Raw genomic sequence first — 23,425 nt, forward strand, 5'->3', positions numbered from 1 at the left:
GGATTCCTGGAAAGGAAAATGTCTCTCTTTTGCGAGTAGAGCAATGATGATACAATTTGTCATTTCAGCACAACCTATTTATCAATTATCTTTTATTGATCTCCCCATAAAAATTAGGGGTGAAATCAATAAACTCCTTAGGACTTTCATTTGGTAGGGAATAGGGTAAATGAAAAAAGTTTCCCTTATAGCTTGGCAAAAGGTGTGCAGACCAAAAGACGAGGGAGGTGTAGGGACCTTAGACATCAATATCCAAGGTTAACCTTTAGGAGTTACACTAGTATGTAGAATGTACATGAATCCACACCTCAAGTGGGCATAAAGAAATATCTGAGCAATACTGATCTGATCAGCATATTCAGGAAGAAATCCTTGCCTAGAAGATCAAGAATTTGGAATTTAATTATGGATTGTAGATCCTCCATCTAGGATAGACTAACATGGAACCTAGGGATGTGGGAAGAAGCTCTCTTCTGGCAAGACTTTTTGGGAGGATATGGTACTTTGGATTGACATTTGAAGTTAGATGGGGAAAAAGAGTTATAGATTATGTGACCTTTGAGGGTGGAGGAGAATGTTAGAAATGGAATGATTTTAAAGATATGAACCTCCCACCTAAGGAAGCAGAATATCTAAAAAGAACCTTATCAAAGAAGAAAATAACTCTCAATTTTGGCAAGGACAAATTGATGTGGGATGGAAGAAAAAGTGGGGAATACAACTCGAAGGAGGGGTATAAATTCCTCAGGTCTTTGTAGACGAGCACAAAAAACTCCCTCCCTACAACATTACGTTGGAATAAAGCTTGTTTGCCTAAGGCAAGATTTTTCACCTGGTTAGTTTTAAATAGGAAGGTCCTTACGTCAGAAAGATCTAAGAAAATGGGATGCCAAAGCCCAAGTAGATGTCCTTTATGTGAAAATGAGGAAGAATCCATTGACCAGCCTTTTTTACACTATCCTTATTCGAGTCAATGCTGGAAATAGTTGTGTTCACAATTGGGGTGGGTATCAACATTTCCAAGAACTATAACGGATATGCTACATGGTTTGGCCCCTCCTTAAAAGGATAGTATTTATAGCTCTTTATGGATATCTACACCTTCAATAGTCCTATGGGAATAATGGAGGTACACAACCAAAGAATTTTTTAGGATAAGAAGATGAATGTAGAACTTATTAAAGTTGAGACTTCTGTCATTAAACTAACCAATAGTTGGGTTTTGAATAAACAAAATGAGGCATTAATGTCTCACTGGGATGAGAAAATGAGAGGCAAGTGGATAGGTCTAAAATTACCCCCCTTTATAGGAGCCGGGGGGGGGGGGGGGGGACTTCAGAAGTAAACGAGAGATGTGCCAATGACAACCACCCAAAGAGGGATATTTTAAACTCAATTTTGACAGAGCTTCTAGAGGGAATCTAGGCATAGCAGTGATTGGTTGTAGTCTCTATAACTCATAAAGCATGGAGATAACAAAGTTAGCAATATATATAGGAATAGAAACTAATAATTGAGTGGAATTAGCGGCTTTAGTTGAAGGGCTAGAACTGTGTAAAACTCTTGGTTGCAAGAATGTAGAGATTGAAGGAGATTTTGTAATTATAATAAATGCTGTAAGGAAAGGATCCCTCATTAATTGGACACTGTACAAAATTTTATCTAGAGCCCTCTCACTATATCAGACCTTTATCAATCATATATATCGAGAGGGCAATCAATGAGCAAACAAATTAGCTAATATAGGTATGGAAGAAGGTCAGACATAAGAAGTCAAAATTTCAGTTTAGGGACTCCATTTGAATTAGAGATGGTTTAGACTTTTCAGAATTTCAACCATAGTGTTCATCTCTTTATCTTGGGGAAGATTTAGGGGTCTTCCTTTAGCTTTTACCCACTACCTTCATCTCGCATCCCAAGACAATATGATTGCATAGGCAAATTCGTTGTGGAAGATGGTGTTGTAGCCTAGGAAAAAATGAGTTTGAGGTGAATTTTTGGAGGTTCTAGAATCATCCAGTTTGGACTCAATGGACATTTAGAATGACGGGGAGCCCCTTTCCCCCCCATTTTATGCCAGTAGAGTAACAATAGAGTAACATGGGTATTTATTAGGTAACTAAGACGAGAGAACACTTTTCGGTGTAACAAACTGATAATCACGTTGCTTAACATATGTTATCTCAGCAGAGGAATGACTACTTCACTCTATTAGATGTATTTTTTGATGATTTAGATTTATATTTTATTTTTGTTTAAGAGACTGCTTTTATCACATTGCATTTCGTTTCTATGCCCTTTCTGTGTTCATGTTTCGCGACTTTTTTAGAGCTTATCCAGAACATAAGTGCAAAATGTAGTGCTCAGATTATATACAGATTCTGATCAAAAGCAAAAGAAGAAGAGGGAAGGATGAGGAATGACCATTTGGTTCCCAAAACCACAGATGGAAATCCGAGAGCTTTGACAATTCTTTAAGGATCACTCAATTAGTTTTGGCCAATGAACGAGAATAATATCTTGATTCACTTCCTCTGTACTTTAGACTTTGCTAAACATAGGCGGGTAAATCTTCACCTTAAACCTTTATCATTTGGTTCAAAGCTTTTTATAACGAATTTAAACTTTGTGAGTTCTTAAGTTGGCAAAATTCTAAATCTCGATCAAAATGAAGCTAATGCTTTGATATGTTTACTTGCGAAATGAATATTATTTAATTGAAAGCAATAGTGTTTGTGAGTTATGGATATGACAAAATATTGAACTTCAAGACCTTAAACATCAATCCACTTTCACAAAATAAATTCCAGACCAGTCCCTTATCCAACCTTGGGTAAATAGAATCAAACTTTCTCCAGATTCTTATATACAACCCTAAGAGACAATGCTATACCATCCACTACGTAATAGATTGAAGCTTTAATTGGCAAAAAAAATCCTAGTCTAATTGAGTCTAATTTCTTTGGGGAAACCAATAAGACAAAAATATACACAGACAACATCTCATATGCAAATTGTCATAATCCAAGATTTGTATTGAAATCAACTTCTTCATTGTTAGTAGCAATTGATTTTAAAATCAATAATTACAGGGGATAAATCTGAACAAAATATGCGAACTTCAACTTTCAAGATGAACAAGGAATAACATGGCTCTTGCATTAACTTTGAAAATGAGTACAGTAGGTCATTGCCTCAGTGACAGTGTCCTATCTACCCAAAACTGCAAAAAACATTTATTCCCCTTCGTTGTTTCTTCTCAAATTTTTATTATCTATTTGCCTTTTCCACTGCTAACATTGTTTTAAATATTCTAATCCCTTCACACACATATTTCAAAAATGAGATGCGACTTCAAGAATGAACATGTCTTTATATTAATACCTAAGGTATTAAGCACATCCTTTACATTTTAGTTAATCAAATTCTTTAGTCTTATCGCAAGACAATATTACCCTCATTTAACCCTAGATTCTCTTTTCTTTCCATATAAAGAGTTAGAGCTTTAATCTTTAGGGACTTTTTGGTTTAGGTCATCCTAAGATAAGCTATATTATGTGGAAGGGTATTGTTTGTCATATAAAGCCTTTAGAAGTTTAGAGCTTTAATTTTTTGGGATAAGACTGTGTTTAAGTCATTTTCATGAGCAATCATTAGCATCAAGTATATTTTTTCTCAATATATTTTTGTGGCAATTACAATGCAAAGGGACACAGTTATCATACATATGCTTTTTATTTGCTAGATCAAGAACAAGAAATGTAATTCACCTTTTTAAATCCTTTTCCACTCTTTAGCAGTGGATTATATTTAATTTGTCTACTTTCGTTCTTAGTTGTTGATTCATGTTCGGGTTCAAGAATTCGATTCATGAATTTTTCTCCCCATTATGATTCATAAGGTTTGTGAGTGGGTGTATATATATATATATATATGCATATGCATTATAAATAAAAATAAAAATAAAAATCTATGTGCATTATATATATGGATTTGTGTGTACTTATTCCAAATTTGGCCTGTGGGTCCTTGGGGATTTGTGATGGATTTGTGCCGTACTCTCCTGGGCCCGCGTGGATTTGTGATGGGTTTGGATTTGACCCTGTGGATTCATCTAGATTTGTGGTCCATGAATATGGACAATTCCATGGGGTCAAATCTAGACCTTGGACAATTTAGGATCCGATACATACTTGGATCCGACTCGGGGCCTAGATGCGCAAACTTGAAACTTAGCTTTCATTTACAAATGCTTAGAGGTGCTTTGTACTAAATGGGTTCTTGTGCCTTGTAATTACTATCCACATAAATAAGGTGTTATTTCTTTAAAGGTCATTACACATTTATACCAAAAACTAATAATAGAATTTCTGACTAAAAATTCCTGTGAAAGGCATCCGTATTCGAGATAACTGTCATAATCCATATATGTTGCATTTTACATCATGTTTTTACCTAGAGAGACTTGATTGCTAAGTTTCCCATCCCTGTTAGAGCTTTTTTATACATATACACACTAAGAAGGATTTGTGTTGCTTTGTTGCCAGAGTTGTATGTGACCAACTTGTGCCCATTACTGAATGTATGATGAATGATTAGCCTTTATATAGACATTTCCTCCAAATAAAGGCCAGGAAAATGCAGTTTTTTCAAGTTTATAAATTAATTAGTCCCATCAAATCGATGTAAAAGAAAGATTTTGGAGAGAGAAAAGGTCTTTGACTGAAAATGGAGAGAAGGCCTGGAATGGATCAAGGTAGTCGGTAATGTTTGATGAGGATGCTGATCTTAAATTGACAAATTATAGGTTGAAAGGGTTTTACATAAGTTTATTAAAATAGAGAAATTTTACAGTTGAAAACATATAAAAAAGAAAACAGAGAAGGAAGAAACCTGCAGCTTGATTTTATTGAACAGTAGAAGCTAATGTATACAATAGATTGACCCATCAACATTCCTGAATGACTGGAAAATAGATTGACTACAAACTACTTCATGATTGACAACACACATGAAAATAGATAAGTGGACTACTCGTGACAGCTAATTGGATCTAAGAGCCAGTTCTATAGTTAGTCATTTGTTCTAACTGGAACTCTATGACACCACTACAGTCAAACTGAACTCTTGCTGCCAACAACTCAAACTTGAGTTGCCACATGTGCAGCATTGTTATTTATTCCTCTAACTCTCCCTCTTAATGAATAGCCAAATTTTGTTTGACCCCTAACATCTCTCTAAATATTCCAAACTTTATTTTTCCCAATGACTTGGGAATATATCAGCTATATTGTCATTGGTATTACAATAGTTCAACTCTATCTCTTGAGACTGAATTTTCTCTTTTACAAAATGATGTTGAGTTTCTATACGCTTTGATCTTGCATGAAAAATAGGATTCTTTGCAAGTTTGATTATACTTTGATCATCACACTTGATTCTTGCTTTTGTCCCATATCTTCAAGAATTTTCCTTAGCCAAATCGCTTCATAGGTAGCACTGCATAATGCTTTATACTCAGGTCTAGTAGAAAGAGAAACAGTTGGTTGCTTCTTGCTGCTCTAAGAAACAACACCTGATCCTATGTTATATGCATAACCAATTGTTGATTTACGATCATCTGGTCTCCTGCCCGATCAAAATCAGAGTATCGTGTCAACTCAACATTCAAATGGTTAGTATATTCAATGCCAAAAGATATGGTGCCTTGTAGGTATCGAAGAACTCTTTTCGCTGCATTCCAATGGACGTCGAGAGAATTAGCCATGAATTGGCTAAGTATGTTGACAGAATATGAAATATCAGGTCTTGTAGTGGTCAAGTAGTTTAAACTTCCCACCATCTACCTATACAATGTCCCATTGACTTCTGAAGTGTCACTTGTTGAGAAATTTAGCCTCGTAGTAAATTGAAGCAAATTATATATATAATATATGCTAATATATATGTGTTGATGAAAATCTAATATATGAAAGTCTGATCTAATATGTACATATATATATATATATATATATATATATGTATATGTAGATATATAGATATGTGTATATATATAGATATGTATATGTATACACACACACACACATATCATCAACTTATATATTTACATATATTATATACCAAAATATATTTTTGAAAACATAATAAGTATCGGTTGTTATCAAAGACCGAATGTCGAGCAAGTATCGACTATCACTCATAATCAAAATGCATTGAATCAGCAATGATATGAAACGTGACCAGGTAGGGTCATACCCTTACACGAGCATGTTACAATATTTATTAATATGCCTGTTGAGACTGTAGAAGATCATCAATAACAATGGTAATGTGAATCTTAGTCATAAACAAATTCAGTCTACTATACATCTCAAGTTCGGTCTGCTATATACTTTCAGTACAATCTGAAATAGATCTGCATTTATTAAAGTCATAGTTATTGTTCATCAGCATAGTTGATCTGTAAAAGAAAATCAATCAAACATATATTAGAATTCATAAAGGTAATTGAATAATGCTTTGATCATTACATTATTTCTGCAAATACAATTTAGTTCAGTCTTCACCAACATCGATCTATATATTTAACATGGTATTAGAGCCTAATTGGTAGAGAGATTGCTTAATTGCTTAAAACAAATTTTCAAAATCCCAAAATAAAAGTGACATAATGGCAAGCAATGTTAGAGTCGAGGACAGGCTTGAAGGAGCAACAAATTTCTTCTCATGGAAAATTCGAATTACAACAGTCCTCAAAGAACTGGAATTAGAATCATTTATTGAAGAAGACACTTCAATACTTGAAAACGGGGTAGAAAAATCCACTTGGAAAAGGCGAAATAATAAAGTTAGAAAAATCATTGTTGATTTAGTAAAAGATCACATCCTTCCTTCCATATCAAATCTCAAGAAAGCATTTGAAGTATTTAAACTATTAAGGATACATATGAGATCAATAACTCAAGTCGATTGCTCACATTAAAAAATCAACTTATAAATATAAAAGTGAATAAAGGAGAGTCAATCTCATCTTACTTTGGAAGAATTTCTGAAATAAAGAATCAACTATCTTCTATTGGAAATAATGTTGAAGATCAAGAATTATCCATAATAGCCCTTAGAGGGCTACCTATATCTTGGGAAGCATTTATCCAAGTTGTCAGCAGCCAGCTTTTGATCAACTTAAACATGATTGCACCTCAGAAGAATGAAGACTAATTTCTAGAGGGATTGTAAAACCAAGAGGGAGAAAATCAAGCCCTTTTCTCAATCTCTAATAACAAAGGGAATAAGAGGAAATTTAAACATAGAAAAATGACCAAAGAAAACGAAACAATAATCACAATAGGAAAGACTTCTCCAAAGTTCAATGTTACAAGTGTGAGAAATTTGGACATACTTACAATTTCTATCCAAAAAGAGAAAAAATTCTAGCCACCATAGCCGAAGCTAAAAAGGAAGAGAATCTATTATTCTACTTAGCTCTATCTAGTGAGATGAATTCAAACGAAAATGTGTGGATAATCGACAATGGTACATCTCATCACATAATAGGATTTAGAGATAAGTTTATAACTTTTGAAAATTATCTCACTGAAGGAGTCACCATTGGAGACGACAACACCTATCTAGTTAAAGGAATTGGGACTTGTTCTATACAACTAAGAATTGTGATCACTCTAAAATTGAAAGACGTTCTCTTTGTACTTGGCATAAAAAGGAATCTAGTATCCATCTCAGGACTTGCAGATGAAGGGTATCATGTTACCTTTAATGAAGACAAAGTATTGCACTAGACTAAAAATTCTAACTTTAAGAATGCCATCATAGGGTCTAGAGATGGAACGAAACTCTATATAAACTATGTAACATTCAAAAGAAAGCCCTAAATCATGAAGTATCAAACCCTAATGAATTATGGCATAGAAGGCTTGGACATCTTGGGTTCAGTGCCTTGTAGATCTTCTTACTGCTTCATTATTGGATGGAGTGGCCTCACCTTGACTTTTCTCATGCCTACTTTGATCACGAGTTTGTTGATCTACAATATTTGGACTTTCATTGTCTTCTTCAAATAGTTTTAATGAAATAGTTTTGTCCACCTTTTCTTCATCTTGAACATCATCTGCAAGTTCATGAAATATAACATCTCTACTAGCAAATACCTTATGAGTAGTAGGAGTATACATCTTGTAGGCCTTGTGATCAATACAATAACCAACAAATATACATTTGAATGACTTTGCATCAAGTTTCCATCTATTCTCTTTTGGAATATGACAATATGCCTTACTTTCAAAAATAATCAAATTACTAACAATTGACTTAATTCCAAGAAGAGCTTCATAAGGAGTTTTGTTTGCAAGATATTTAGTAGGTCTTCTATTTAACAAATAGACAGCTGTATTAACTGCTTCAGCCCACACATTATTAGAGAGTTTTTTTTTTTCAGCATACTCCTAGCACATTCAACAATTGTTCTATTTTTTCTTTCAGCTACACCATTTTGTTCAGGACTATGGGCAACGCAACTGCATATTGCTTAACAATGCCATTATCTTTGCAATATTTCACAAAATATATTCCCCCTTGATCTGATCTAAGAATCTTAACATTACGAGTTTGTTTTTCTACCATTGTATTCTTTGAAACATTCAAAAACTTCACTCTTATTCCTTAATAAATACACCCAAGTGTATCTAGTGCAATTATCAACAAATATAAGAAAGTAAGATGCTCCCCAAGTGATTGAGTTTGCATAGGACCCCACACATTTGAATGCACTAATTCAAGAATAGTTCTTTCCTTTACATTAGTTTTTATCATAAATTCATTTTTATGTTGTTTGCCTAATGCACATCCATCACAACTGATCTGTTCATCTTTGAATATTGGAAGACCTTGCACCATCTCTTTTCTTTGTTGAGAAATCAAATCTTTTAAATTTAAATGACCATACCTCTTATGCCATAGTAGCCCTTCAGTAGATACACATGTAGCAGTCATTGCATGATGACTTTATTTTGACATCAAGTTCATACAAACCTCTCATCCCGATTCCTTCAGCAATCACATTATTGTGATTTTTGTCTTCAAGAATTCAACTTTTAGACCTTGATCAGCAATTGCTGAATCTGAAATCAAATTCTTCTCAATCCTTGGGACATACATATCATTAGAAAGTTTCTTTACATGACCATTAAGTAGTTGTACACTTATATCACCACATCCTTTTATATCATGCAACCTATTATCTCCTAAATAGATCTTTCTACCATCATCATTCTCTTGAAAATTTTTGAACCAATTTTTATGATGTGACATGTGGATTGATGCCCCTGAAACTATAAACCAATCATTACAATCATTTGATTCAGCTGAAAGAGCATAGTTAGAAACAAACAACTTTAAATCATGAAGGTTATCACTTATTGTATCCTCATCATTCTCAAAATTATCCTCATATTTGTTGTTTTTGGACTACTTATTTTTCTTTTTGTAACGTTCATATGCATAATGACCAAGTTTGCCGCAATAATTACAATTTCTATGTTTCTGAACATTTGATTTTGATGCTGCCAGGTTATGACATTTTTTCTTCTTTGTTCCTTTGGTTGTCAAATTTACCCCATCCTTGATTCTTTGACCTTTGCTTTCCTTTATATGGCATCTTGTTTTTCACCATAAAAACTAACTACACACATTGAGATCTGTTATCCACATGCTTCTTTCTCTTATCTTACCTGCCAAATTGTCAAAAGGTGTATTTTCACTTGCAGCCAAATCAGTAATGAAAACTTGATAATCACTAACCATACCATTCAAACTAACTGTTGCTAGATCATTATTAGATACTTGTTCACCAACATCAGCCAACATATCCCTCAATTCCTTAACTCTTGATAGAAATTCACTAACACTTCCATTTTGATAGACAATAATTTGTTCTTTAAAAACAAAATTTTATTTGAGTTTGTAATCTCATACAAACCTTTCAAAGCTGACCATGTACCACTAGAAGTAGTAATGTCTCTTATGTGAGGGATAACTGAATCTTTTACCGACGTGCGCAAGAGAATCTTAGCTTTTAATTCTCTTTACTCCCAATCTTGGACAGCAGTGGTGGTGTTGTAGGTGATGTAGGCTTGGCCTTTTTGCCATTTACAATGGCCCAAACATTATGCCCCTCCATTAGAGTCCGGTTCTTGAACTTCCAATTAACATAATTGGTACCATCTAACTTATTTGATTCAGTTAGATAAGAATCTATAAGATTGGCCATCACAAAACAAGAGAAAACTAACAAGAATTTTTTATCAAAAATGTTACCAAAAAATTTCTTACACTTTAGAGTGCTGTCACAATGACTACTCTTCCGAATAACACCAATTAGATCAGCACGCTAGCTGATATTACTGGCAGCAGCTCCTTCTTTTGCAAACATATTGCATCTTCAGCACTCCAAAGAATTTTGAAAAAACACCACTAAATGAATCTGACCTGGCTCTGATACCAAATAGAGAAATTATACAGCTGAAAACATATTAAAAAGAAAACAGAGAAGGAAGAACATAGAGAAAGAAGAAACTTGCAGCTTAATTTTATTGGACAAGTAGAAGCCTATTTATACAATAGATTGACCCATCAACATTCCTAAAATAGATTGATAACAAACTACTTCATGATTGACAACGCACACATGAAAATGGATAAGTGGGCTACTCTTGACAGCTAACTGAATCTAACAGCCAGATCTACAGTTAGTCATTTGTTCTAACTGGATTTCTATGACACCACTACAATCAAACTAAACGCTTGTTGCCAACAACTCAAACTTGAGTTGCCATATGTGCAAAACATTGTTATTTATTACTCCAACACTCCACCTTACTGAATAACCAAATTTTGTTTGACTCCTAACATCTCTCTAAATGTTCCAAAATTTATTTTTCCCAATTACTTGGCAAATATATCAGCTATATTGTCATTGGTATTACAATAGTTCAACTCCATCTCTTGAGACTGAATTTTCTCTTGTACAAAATGATGTTGAGTTTCTATATGCTTTGATCTTGCATGAAAAATAGGATTGTTTGCAAGCTTGAGTTGCCAGATGTGCAGCATTGTTATTCAGTATTCTAATGATGTTAACAATGAATGCACCTAAAGACCTAGTTGTTGCTCTGGTTTGCAGCACCTAGTCGTTTAGCTGGTTTCCAAACCCTTTGTTCCATTTTTGTTTGAATAGTCATGCTCTTGCACTTGGCTTTTTGTTCTGGGTATTTATGACATGATATTTTAGAGTTAATACTATGAGACATTTGAACATGAACACATTATTTTCTCTGTTTTATGTATTATTTATGATGTTACCCCCAGTTGTATTGAGTATATTGCTCGTAGTAATATTCTTTTGAGGAGAAATTTGGTTGTACTTCATAGTTGATATACGCTATCTGTCTCTATGTTAGACAAATTAAATATAATCTTATTTTCAACCTTCCGTTAATCCAGGTTCAGGGCTTGTAAAAAGGAAAGGTTTTAAAGAATCGCTTGTAGAGGGAGGATCATCTGCAAAGGTGAGATCTTAGGTTAGATTAATTTTCATTCTTGTTCTTTAAACTTCTGTTATCGTGGACTGGTTACACTTGTTGCTGTCTCTACATATTTGCTATCAAGAATTTAAGTTGATAAATAGCTTCATGTATAATGAGCTCTGTAGATCTTTCGTAAATTTGCACATTTTTTATTATTCATTTTCTTATGTATTTCTTAATGAAATGGAACTATCTTGTCTTACGAGTGTAGAGCTTTGCCATTCTATCTGGAGTTCATAGTTTTGTTTTGTGCTTGCTGAGGAAATTACGCGGCAAAAATGATGGTATGGTTATCATTTTATTCTCTCATTTCACCTTTGTACTCTGCTTTTTCTTTGACGTGAAATATTTGACATCACTATGGGAAAGCACAGCACTAGGCATTCACTTCTGATCAAAATTGTTTTAAGTGCCCCCTCCAATTTTTTTCTACTGATCAGTGGTATCATTGCATCATCTCTTTAATTTTTCTCTATCATGAATCCCGTCACTTGCTCCCTTCAAAGTTTCTTTGGTGCAGGTTTGTCTTCTAAACTAAGAGATTCGTTCGGTTTGTAGCCATAAATGCAGGTATTGCAGGTTGTGTCACAGGCCTTGCCATCAGTGTACCAGGTTTGTCTACGAAATCTGTTGGTTTTAATGAAATATCAGATAATTTACTGTGTCATATAAGTCTATGGGCCACTTGTCATGAAATGGGTTTTGTTATGCTGCAGGGACACCACAAACCCTTCTGCAGGGTTGTGTAGGTTTTGGTGCATTTTCTTATATCCTTGAAGAATTTAACAAACGGCAGGTTGCTGTTGCCCTTCCACTTTCAACTTCTCTGGAACAAGCACAGAACAGTTTTCCACAGATTCCATTTCCTGTTCTTCCTCCTTTCACTTTACCTCCATTTTTCAAAGGCATTTCAGCCTTATCTCTATCAGAGCTACACACTTCAAGTAGGAACCGTAAGTTATAATCATTTCAATTGTATATATTTTTGGTTTACATTCAGTAAACACTTGAGCAATTGAGTGCGGGTTATGCAAAGGGCGATATGTTGTATTTCATTTGATATTTTGTAATGTTACTTGATCTTTAATTGAACATTACAGGTTTGCAAATTAATTGTATTCATTTTAAGGATTTTGGTTTTATGTTTTGTAGATTGTGTAATTGTGTTAGCATGTAGCAAACTTCATCTGAGAATGAAAACGTTGAATGGTCATAATTGTAATATATTTTTCCCCCTAATGGAAGAATTGTCTTTTTGGTTCACTATAATGTTTCATTCTCATTTGTAACCTAAGCCTTACTAAATATGAGATTACCATAAATATATATTAGATTCGCCTCAAATATGTTTAATGTAACCGTGGGATTTTCATGAATTGATAGGGATTTACAATCCCTTATAAATGCCAAACATATATTGGCAAGCTTAGCCCCTGTGTGCAATGACTAGAGGGAATTTTGAAACCACATTCTAATAAAGAGATTATGATTTGGTTCTATCATTTTTTTTTCTTTTATGATTGTTTTAATACAAGTTCATATTATGTCATAGAATATCAGATGTGATGCACGTGACTGTATCTTTTTAATTCATTGAACGATGCATTAGACTTTGCACCCTTAATCTTGTTAATTCATTGAATGATGGATTAGACTTTGCACCCTTAAATCTTTTTGATTAAAGCAATAATGTGCAACCTTGAGCAAAGATATTTGTGCCCACTTCTGTAAAGTCGGAAGATAGAACAAAAGTACTTGGATGTTGAGAAGGTGAGGGTGAGGGTGAGGGTGGGGTAACTATGCATGTACCATTTTTTTTTAATCAATTACAAATTAGTTTTTAAATTAAAAGCAGCCAAAAACTAGGGGGCTGGCCCATTAAACAGTCAAATTGGTGAGCCACCAGCAGATAACCACCATCCAATATTGCGCCCTACCACTTAAAACACAAAAACATAGTTCGAGAACATAACTAAAAGAGTTTCCACATGCATATCATAACTGCTGCCTGTACTAGAACTAAAAAAGCTAAGGAAACATAAAAACAAAGGCACTAATGCCTTAAACTCAGTCAAGTTCAACAACCAACAGAAAAACATCATAAAAAACCATAAGGAGAGAGCCCTAAAGCTTCTTAGCCTCCTTCCTACCTAGGAGGATATTAGCGCAGTCTTCTGCAAGGAAGTCAAACAACATCTTGGAGTCCTCCTTTGGTAAGCCCCTCTTTTGGTCTTTAAGCAGGTGTAGCGCGGTTGTAGCTGCATGTGTCACCTTGACAATAAATTTTGTTAAGAGACACATTCTTTCCTCCAGAGCATGGATTCTTTCCCACATATCATTGCCAGCTGTCTTCATGATCTCCATGGTGACCTCTTGCTTGTTGCAAAGGTAGTTGTCCACCTGCTCCTTAGTGACATCTTGCACAATCGGGGGGTTAGCATTATCTTTGGAAGACGTGAGAGGATATCGTTATAGGGGAGGGCACTCTATCCATAGTTATAGGGAATTGGTCCCGAGTTAAGTCCACACACCCCAACCCAATGGTGGCTGTAACATGCATCATATCCTTCTCCTTAATCCCACCTCTTGAGCCAAACCGCGAGGAATTAGAAACCTCCACTTCCTCCTCCATGTTCCCCTCACCAAAATTCGAAGCCTTCTCTTTCATCCTTTGTTTAGGCCGACACATGTCTTTTGAATCTAATTCCTCCTGTGAGGCCCTAGATCTCAGTTTCCTTTTAGCATTGGACTTTGCAATCCTCCTTGACCTCCTCCTACCGCCTCTCCCCTCGTCCTCTGACTCCTCCAGTTCCTTCTCTTTCCCTTTATCCAACTTCTTTTTTTACTCAGGGGGGTGGGCTTCAACTCAATAGGGGACCCACTAAGCGAAGGCTACGGGTTAGGGGCTTTGGGACTCATGATCCTAAGGGGGACCTGTTGGGGCCGGGGGTTGGGGTGAGTAAGAATATCAATCTCAATGATCCTAGAGGGGACCAAAGCAAGGTGAAATTGATACAACCAAAACATCAACCCTTGATGTAGAATGGATTAACACCCTCATTTTTTCTTTAACATCAGTAACCGTATCCACTAAATCATGCAACATATAGCTTAGAATGGAAATAAAGTCATGGTGGCGAAAATGGTTTAGGAGGGGGAAGTGATAGTAATAATGGACACTATACCTTCCTTTTAGAGTTAGGTACTTCATCAACATTAGACAGACTTCATTCCATGGCTCGAGGAGCTTCTCCAACAAAAATCCTCCTCTGTGTCGAATAGGTTCCTCCCCTTCCAAGAAGCGCTGTAGACTCGCTTCGTCAGCCACCCTTGTCACATTTTTCCATTTCCTTCCCCTCATAGCAAGACCCATCGCCAGAGAGATGACTTCTTCAGAGATATAAAACAAGATGACATTAATCGTGACTCTTTGGTCCTCCTAGGAATTGACAAACTGCAGGGAATAATTTTCATCGTACCCATTCAATGCCTCCATAAACATGGTGAAACCACCTTCCTTTAGCATGTACCACACCAACAGCTTCCTGGCACTCTCCTCTATTATGGAAGGCTCAATTTGCAAAAGATCTCCCATCTCCGCAATTTTCTTTAAAACTCTTTTCTCCCAAACCCAGAGGCAATTACTAAGAATGAAGTCACGCTTGGGCATAAAAATAATGGCCCTTAAACAGACATAAAGGCCTTTATTGTTACTAATAGCAGCGTCCCTTCTATACATATATGTCTCGCGTCGATTGCCTCTATCTCTTCTCCAATCTTTTCCATCATTCCCAATACTCTCAAACCATTTAAAGTTTGAACTTTTACTTATCCCAGTGTACGAGGACACACAAAAAAATCATTAAAAAACCTTTCATCTCAAACTTCAAAATTCTTTCTTTTTTGGGCCATGCGAATTTATTATCACAAGTACCTTTTCCACCACTCCTTGCCATTTGTCCATCATGACTCTGTCCTCTCCGCCTACTTAGCAACAGGTCACTAAAATTTAAAATGATCCTCCAACTAGATTTCATCATGCGTAATCTCTTTATTCACTAAATGTCTTACCAAATTTGACAAGGCATTAAATTCCCTCCGACATCTTAGTCCCTTCACATTTAGGCCTAAAGCCGCCATTCCATCAGCCACCCCATTTCCCTCTTGAAAAATATGATTCAATTCAAATTTGTTTAAAATAACTAATAAGTGTTTGATGTCTTCTACAACACGTTTAATAGTCCACCCTTCCTTCATAATGCCTTTAACAGTCTCTATAATGATTTTTGAGTCACCTTCAATCACCACGCTTCCCCATCCCACACTAATCACCAAATTTAGACCCCAATAAAGAGCCATTGCTTACGCTATATTGTTGGACACTTTCCCCAACTGTCTAGTATAAGCCAAAAGCATCCTGCCCTCGCTATCTCTAACTATACCTCCTCTCGCTGAACCCTTCTTTCTGGTTGCACCATCAAATTTGAGCTTAACCCAATTCTCTGGGGAGGGTTTCCATCGTGTCCTTTTCCTTGCCAAGAGATTGGAATTATCAGTCTCCATTATCCCCTCCTCCAAACTCAAGCCCTTAGCAATTCTAACATCTAGTTGATTAGGGGGGAACACTAACTTTCTCCACCTGCTGCATTTCATATTCTTGACCAAAAGTTTGCAAACCTTGTCCACAACAACCTCCTCACTTCTTTCTTCATTCGTGAATGCCCTATTATTTCTTTCCTTCCAAATACCCCAATAGACAGGGGGGTTGGGGGGGGGATAACCTTCCACATACTAACAAGGAGGGGGTGGGCAAAAGGACCTTGCCAACTCTCCACAAATTGCTCGAATCTCTTATTAAACTCCTAGGTCACCTCTAGCTTTTGTAATATCCCCCCCCCCCCCAAACATTAGAAGCATAACTACAATGAAGGAACAAATGGGTAATATTCTCCTCTACTTTCTTACACAAATAGCATTTATTAGAGAATTGAAAATCGTTTTTCATAAGGTTATCAATAGTGAGTATTTTCCCATGAATGGTACTCCATTAGAAAATATTAATCTTTAGGATTAAATTTTTAAACCATATATTCCCCCTAGTAATTAGGCTCCAAGGTTTTATCAAACATTAATAAGTAGGCAGATTTAACAGAGAACTCCCCGTCGAAGTGGCCTTCCAAATGAACGTATCATTTTGGTTCGCTCCTGTGCTTTTGTACCCTTAAAGCAAACCATTTAGCTCTTCAATCAGCTCCCCACCATCTAATGCATTCGGTTGGAACTCAACCTTTTTCCACTTCCTCCCTGGGCCAATAAAATCAGCAACCTTATTCCCCATCTGCTCCTGGAGGTGATCCCGAAGGGACCCATACTTTGTTCTTGTTAAAGGTTTATCAGTAAGCCACAGATCCTCCTTGAAATTAATCTGATTACCATTACCTACCTTCCACCTTACACCTCCTTTCAAGAGAGTTCTGTTTTTTAACAATATTTCCCCAAATCTTAGAGCCCATAGGAAGATCATTTCTCTAAGTGTAGTGAGAGAATTTCAAATTTCCCAGGTACTTGGCTTTCAAAATTTTACACCAATTGGCCGCCTCCTTCATCAGGTTCCACCACACCTTAGTGAGAAGCACATTATTCAAATAAGATATCCTTCTAACTCCCAAGCCTCCTTTATTCTTGTCACTTCCTCCCGACCAAAGGAAGTTACGTTGTATTTTCTCCAATTTATCCACCATACACTGAGTAATTTTGAACAACGATAGGAAATACATAGGTAATCCTTGAAGGGATGAAATCAGAAGTTGAAGCTTACCCGCACTACTCAAAGTTTTACCTTTCCATCCAATCAACTTCTTTTCCATTTTTTCTAGGATGGTATTCCAAAAGTTGTTACTTACATCTTTCACTGTCAAAGGGAGGCCTAGATACGTGTCAGGTAACACAATTGTATTACACCCCAAAATATTTACGATCCTCAACTGGATATTAGGAGGAGTGTTGAAGAACACTTTACTTTTATCCAAATTATTTTTTTGTCTTGCATAGACCGCATAAACGTCCAAGACAAACCTCCATGCTCTAGCTTCGCCCACAGAAGATTCCACACTTAGGAAGGTGTCATCAACAAACTGCTGAATCACCTCTAGCGGAAATGTGGATGTAGCCTTAATTCCTTTAATCACCCGCCCTTCCATCTTTCTCAGGAATACCCTTCCCAACACTTCAGCTACCATGATAAACAAGTAGGGAGAGATAGGGTCACCCTATCTTAGTTCACTCTCCCCAGCAAAGTTCCCCCAAGGCAAACCATTCACTATCACTGAGTAATTACAAATTAGTTATCTAATCATAACTAACAGAATTTGGATGAGAAGTTGAAAGTGTCATTAATATTGGAACATTGAGATTTTTCTATGGAAAATCTAATGGGGTAAAACTACAGAGTGTGAGAAAGCTCACAATATTAAAACAAATGTTTCAATTTTTGTTTTAATGCTTGTTGCATAAGGAACTCATTCGTGGGAAGGACATGTTTAGTCAACAATAGTAGGATATATAAAAGAAAGGTGTAGTATTACATAGGCCAGTCTTAAATTATCAATACCATGACAAATAGAATATAAATTATGGTGGATTAGAATGGCTAATGCTTTAATTATTTCAATTGCAAATTTGAAGTTAAATTATAACAAAATAAAGTCCTTGGAAGAAAAGCATTCATTACATTATTCAATTGGAAATGAGAAGATTTTTTATGTGAAAAATCTATCGAGGTAAATCCATAACCAGAGTTAATGAACTATTTGAAATAAATGTTACATTTTTTTAAAGACTCACTCCGTAAGGAAGCTCATTGCTTTTGGGAAGGACCATTTGAGTAAGATAAATGATATAAAAACTTGTTAAGGAGTTTCAAAATGTATAAGATATATATTTTTCACAACACTCGGAAATACAAATTAGGTTACAAAAGAATGTAATATCATATAGGTTGGTTTGAAATTAGTTGAAACATGACAAATGCAAGACAAGCAACCATGTAAGGATTTTACTTGTCTCAAAATATTCTCATTATGTGAGCAAACTTGATATAAAATCTAAGAAGTCATTTGCAACACCTTAACAAACCTAATTTGATTGGTCTAATCATACATTAGTGGGCTCTAATGCAAGCATCAAGAAATATGTGAGTATTAGTATATCCAATTCTCATCCTCCAAAACAAATGAGATAAGTTAGGTTTTGCTGGAAATTAAGGGATTTGTACTCAACTTGATTTTTAGTTTCATAGAAAAATTGTTACGCCATCAAAGAGAAATTGAAAATGTTATGTAGACTAGGATGAAAGCAATGTGAACTATCAACATCATCCTTGTAATTGTTTCTTGAAGTGTAAGATCATGAATTGCTAGCACAAGAGGAGAAACCTAATGAATTGATAAAAACATAACAATCCACATAGACTGTGACTATTTAGAACTAGTAAATTGCTGTTGGTTACTTCAAAACATTTGGGATTGTAATGGAAGATTCCTTTATCACTCCCATAATGTTCCCAAATCCACACAAGAATATTTGTAGATGGAGAGAAATGTATATCAATATAGCAAGTCATTTGATACATATTGCATTGTTAGGTTGTATTTTAGAGGGTAGACAGAAGTATATATTTTTTTTTTGGCGAAAGTGTGTATGATTTATTATCTAAAAAGTAGGGATGTTATTGTGAGGTTACTGTAGAATCGTGCAACCAAAGCACATAACGCGGTAAAATGAGAAACAAAATGCCAACTCACACACTAATGAAAATACATTGCGATAACACAAACATATTTCCTTAATCAACAAAAGTATGAGACCAATCTTTAATGCCAATCGATTCCAACATATATCCATTAGATGTATTTCCTTAGCAAAAGCATGAGACCAATATTGCCAACCATCTGACTCTTGGAGCATATATCCATTGACTTGAGTAATTGAATCTATTAACCAAAGAATAAAGTATATGTAACAATGTGCTATCTTAGGCTTACCAATCATCCAATATCATGAGAGTATCTGCTCTCATGTAGAGTACCATGCATTTCTTCAATGCTGTTGCCAAAGTACATATAGTGGAGCCATTGTGCAATGAGCTCATTGTATGATAGGTGTGTACAGTGTGTCCATCATACATTAAGATACTGTTACCATTTTCCACGCCCTCGCCAAATTTCAAATTTTGAATTTTTGCCCGCCAATGGCTAGCGTGCAGAGTTAATATTATTTTAACGCTTGATCAAACTTCTGAAATGTTTTCACTGGCTTGCATGTTCCTCATCGTCGGATCAATATAGATCTACAACCCTCACTGCATCGCCAAGAAAAGCTGCTTGTTGTTTATGTATGGCGACTTAGCGATCATTCGCCACGTGTCTCGGCGGGCCCAATCAGGCAGTCTGTTTTATTCCTCCGGCGCCAAGTTTGAATATCATCATCAGCCTCGCTACCTCGCTACTGGAAAACTCAGGAATCTTGCCATTGGCGAGGTAGCGAGTCGCCGTAAAATAAGTGCTGGTGGGACCTTTGCGACGTGGAAAGGGTAAGGTGCTCAGGATAGATTCTGACCATTGGATCAAATGAGATCGACGGTCCTCGCTGACTCGCCAAGGGAAATTGCATGTTGTTTAGTCTATGCAAGTTAGCGAGAACGGGCCCACCAATCTTCAGGATGCAGGATGCAACTTCCCCACCCTTGGATGGATCTGAGATCAACGATCCTCGCTGACTCGCTATGGAAGTTGCAAGTCATTTACCTCATAGCGAGTTAGTGAGTGTGGTCCCACTAGATGTTCAAAATGTCGAATGCAGTTCTCTACCATTGGATCAAAATAGATCTGTGGCTCTCGTTGACTCGCTATGAGAAGATGCTTGAGAGGTATGTATGGCGAGTTGGCAATTCGCCGCCACGTGTCCTTGTGGGGCTAGGTCTGTTCCATGAGCCATATGGTGGACCCCAAGCCGATGATGCGTCAGGAACGGATGTACAAATGAGCGACACGCTAGCAGTTGGTGAATTTTTCATTGGCTAGGCGATGATAGTGCAAGGTGGGCCAGTTTCTTCAGTGCGTCCTTCAGGATTGTCATATCAATGCAAATCGAACGGTCGTCGTTAACTCGCCAAGGGAAGATGCACGCTATTTAGCTATAGCGAGTTAACGAGAAGGTGACGCGTGTCCTGGTGGGTCCTGCTTTTTGAGCCACAAAACACAAGATTAGTGACAGATTTTATGGACTGTCGGATGATGGTGGATCTACGGTTCTCGTTTGCTCGCTATGGAAAGGAGCTCAATGGTTAAGTATGGTGAGTTGGCAATTCAGCGACACGTGTCCAGGAAGATAGCGCAGTTAGCATTGACAGTTTGCGGCCGACAGTTATTGTGACCGTCGCGGTCAGGGTTTGCAAGGATGACACAGTTAGTAAAGGAAAGACATGGTCAACTCGGGGAGACTTCAGCAAGGTGGCAAAATAAAAGGAGGTTATTGGTCGACGTGGCTCGTTCTAGATGCAGAATTAGGTTGACTTGCTGATTCTGCTATTTCATGCACCAAAAATGATAACAGATCAGGTTTTGCCGCACGATTTGATCTCTGCAATCGTCTCCAACCACCATAAATGAATGTTAAACGCAGGAAAGCACCCCACCGCCTCCCAGTTGATCCATCTACTTGATCAAAGTAGTAATGGCGCCGTTTCTGTCTTCTCGAGGCATTATTTGATACAAAGGATCAGATTTCATGGTACCTAAAGACAGGCAAAGATCGGATTTTCCTCAGATTTGTTCCATGATTGTTCTCTATAGGACTTGATGGCGGTGGTTGTAGGACATTTTGGAGGGAAAATATCTCATTTATGCCTGCACTATAAAGGAAATTTTTGTGCATTTTGTTAAGGTCGATCCATCTCTGACTTTTCTCTGTTGCTTGCTCTGCAACTCTAGTGTAAAATTCCCCTGCCTCTAAACCATATGACATTCTGCTGTTTCTCCTTCAGCCATTGGTGTGAAAGTGCAAAGCTCTCTGCCTCTTACTGGTGTTTTGTGGAAATCTGTAATCTACATGATTGTATCTTTTTTAGGCCTTTGAATGATATATAAGTGAATCTTCTTCCTTGTGTCATTCATACAACTTTTCTGATCTGCATGTGGTTATTTGATTGAAATAAGTTTGAATGTGTAATATCCTTAGTTTCATTCTGGTTCAATAGTGCATATATGGGCAGAGTTTTGGTCTGAACACTCTATTTTTGTGCATCACCTCTTTAGATTAGACTAGGTAGATTTTCTTTCATGCTCCCCTTCTCCCTTTTCCTCTCCAAGAGTAGTTAGGTGCATCCTGATAGTAAGAGGAAGCCGGCCTTCTTCGGAGACTCAACCTCACAGTTCAAGTCCCACAGCTTGGAGGTTGTTTCCATGTTTCACTAGGTTGTCTTCATGCATAGGCTCTGGACAAGGGTGCAAACCTAAGTGACAACAGTTTTTGGCATGCCCGATGGGACTACAATCAAAGCAGAAAACTCCAAGCCTACTGGTGTCAAAAGAGAAGATTTCAAGATCAATACTGAAGAGATAGTACTGGCTTCAGTGTTCAAGCCTTTAAGAGGCTCATTCTTCAAGTACTTGGCGACTCTGAGCTTCAAATACGTATCTGGTTTCAGACCAAAGTTGCAGTGATTTATGCCCAGAGCTGAAACAAAGGCATCTTCTAGAGGTAAGTTTCATTATCAAGAACTCTCACTTTCAAATCCTAGAAGAAGGAAGACTAGAATATCTTTATCACCAGTTAGGAGTGCAGTAGTAACAAATACCCCTACAAGATCTATCTCTACTTCTCCTGCTGTTAGATCTCAGCCTAGATTGCCATCAATACATATCAATAGATCACTTGTCTATATGGCGTTGCCTAGAGCTCATACCTTTTCCACCTTTAATGGTGGGAGGCCTCTCTTATTAGCCCAAAGGCATGATATACCAGTAGCTGCTCTCAAAAGTATACCTGAGTTTACTGGCAAAACTTCTATCTCTCCCTTAGAACATATTCAAGAGGTTGCAAATATCTGCTATATTCATGGTGTTACAGAGGATGATGTTGCAGTTAGACTCTTAGCCTCATCCTTGAAAGGAAAAGCACTACAATGGTATAGAGGTTTAGCTCATGGTTCTATAACAGATTGGGATGGATTAGGAGCAGGATTGTGCAAATATTTTGAGGATAAAATTGACTACTTGTCGCTTTTAGAGCAGTTGACTACCATAAAAAGAGTCCCCCATGAATGTATGATTGATTTTAATTATAGATTTTAAAAGACAAGGGATAGAATACCTACTTTAGTGAAGCCTACCCCTGGTAATGCCTTCTTGCATTATCTTAGAGCTTTTAACAGTGATATTGCCACCACAATCCAAATTATGGGAGGAGATACCTTACCTAATGCTTATGAAATAGCAATAAAATCAGAGAACATCCTAATACAAGGAGGTAAGTTAGCTCCAAGGCCTCCTATGCCCTTCTTTCCTAATGTTCCAAATCATCAACCAGCAGTGGCTTCCCTTCCCACAACTTCTACATCTCAATCCCTTGTCCCAATCCCTCAAGCTTCCACATCCTCAAATGGGATAGATGAAATTAAAGAGATGATGCAATCTCTAATGCAGAACATGGATAGAAAAGAAAAGAACCTAGAGAAAAAATTGCAAGATCATGGGAAGGAGTTAAAAGATCAGGGAAAGAGGCTAGAGGATAATTTCTCTATGGTGCAAAAAATGAGCAACATGGTGGTA

General features: G+C 36.6%; 1 protein-coding gene across 1 annotated transcript in view; it reads left to right on the forward strand.

Moving 5' to 3' along the window:
* The window catches only part of LOC149557264 (chloroplastic import inner membrane translocase subunit TIM22-2-like), a 46,220-nt gene extending 33,514 nt beyond the window's left edge, over nucleotides 1-12,706 (forward strand). The window contains exons 2-5 of the mRNA XM_089831968.1: nucleotides 11,515-11,579; nucleotides 11,809-11,881; nucleotides 12,156-12,209; nucleotides 12,314-12,706. Of these exons, the coding sequence (XP_089688094.1) occupies nucleotides 11,515-11,579; nucleotides 11,809-11,881; nucleotides 12,156-12,209; nucleotides 12,314-12,561 (440 nt within the window). The 3' untranslated portion in view covers nucleotides 12,562-12,706. The remainder of the gene's footprint in view (nucleotides 1-11,514; nucleotides 11,580-11,808; nucleotides 11,882-12,155; nucleotides 12,210-12,313) is intronic.
* The last annotated feature ends 10,719 nt before the right edge of the window (nucleotides 12,707-23,425 follow it).

This window comes from Cupressus sempervirens, chromosome 5 (genome assembly GCF_028749045.1).
Source record: "Cupressus sempervirens isolate cs-2001-9-10 chromosome 5, ASM2874904v1, whole genome shotgun sequence".
Taxonomy (NCBI): Eukaryota; Viridiplantae; Streptophyta; class Pinopsida; order Cupressales; family Cupressaceae; genus Cupressus; species Cupressus sempervirens.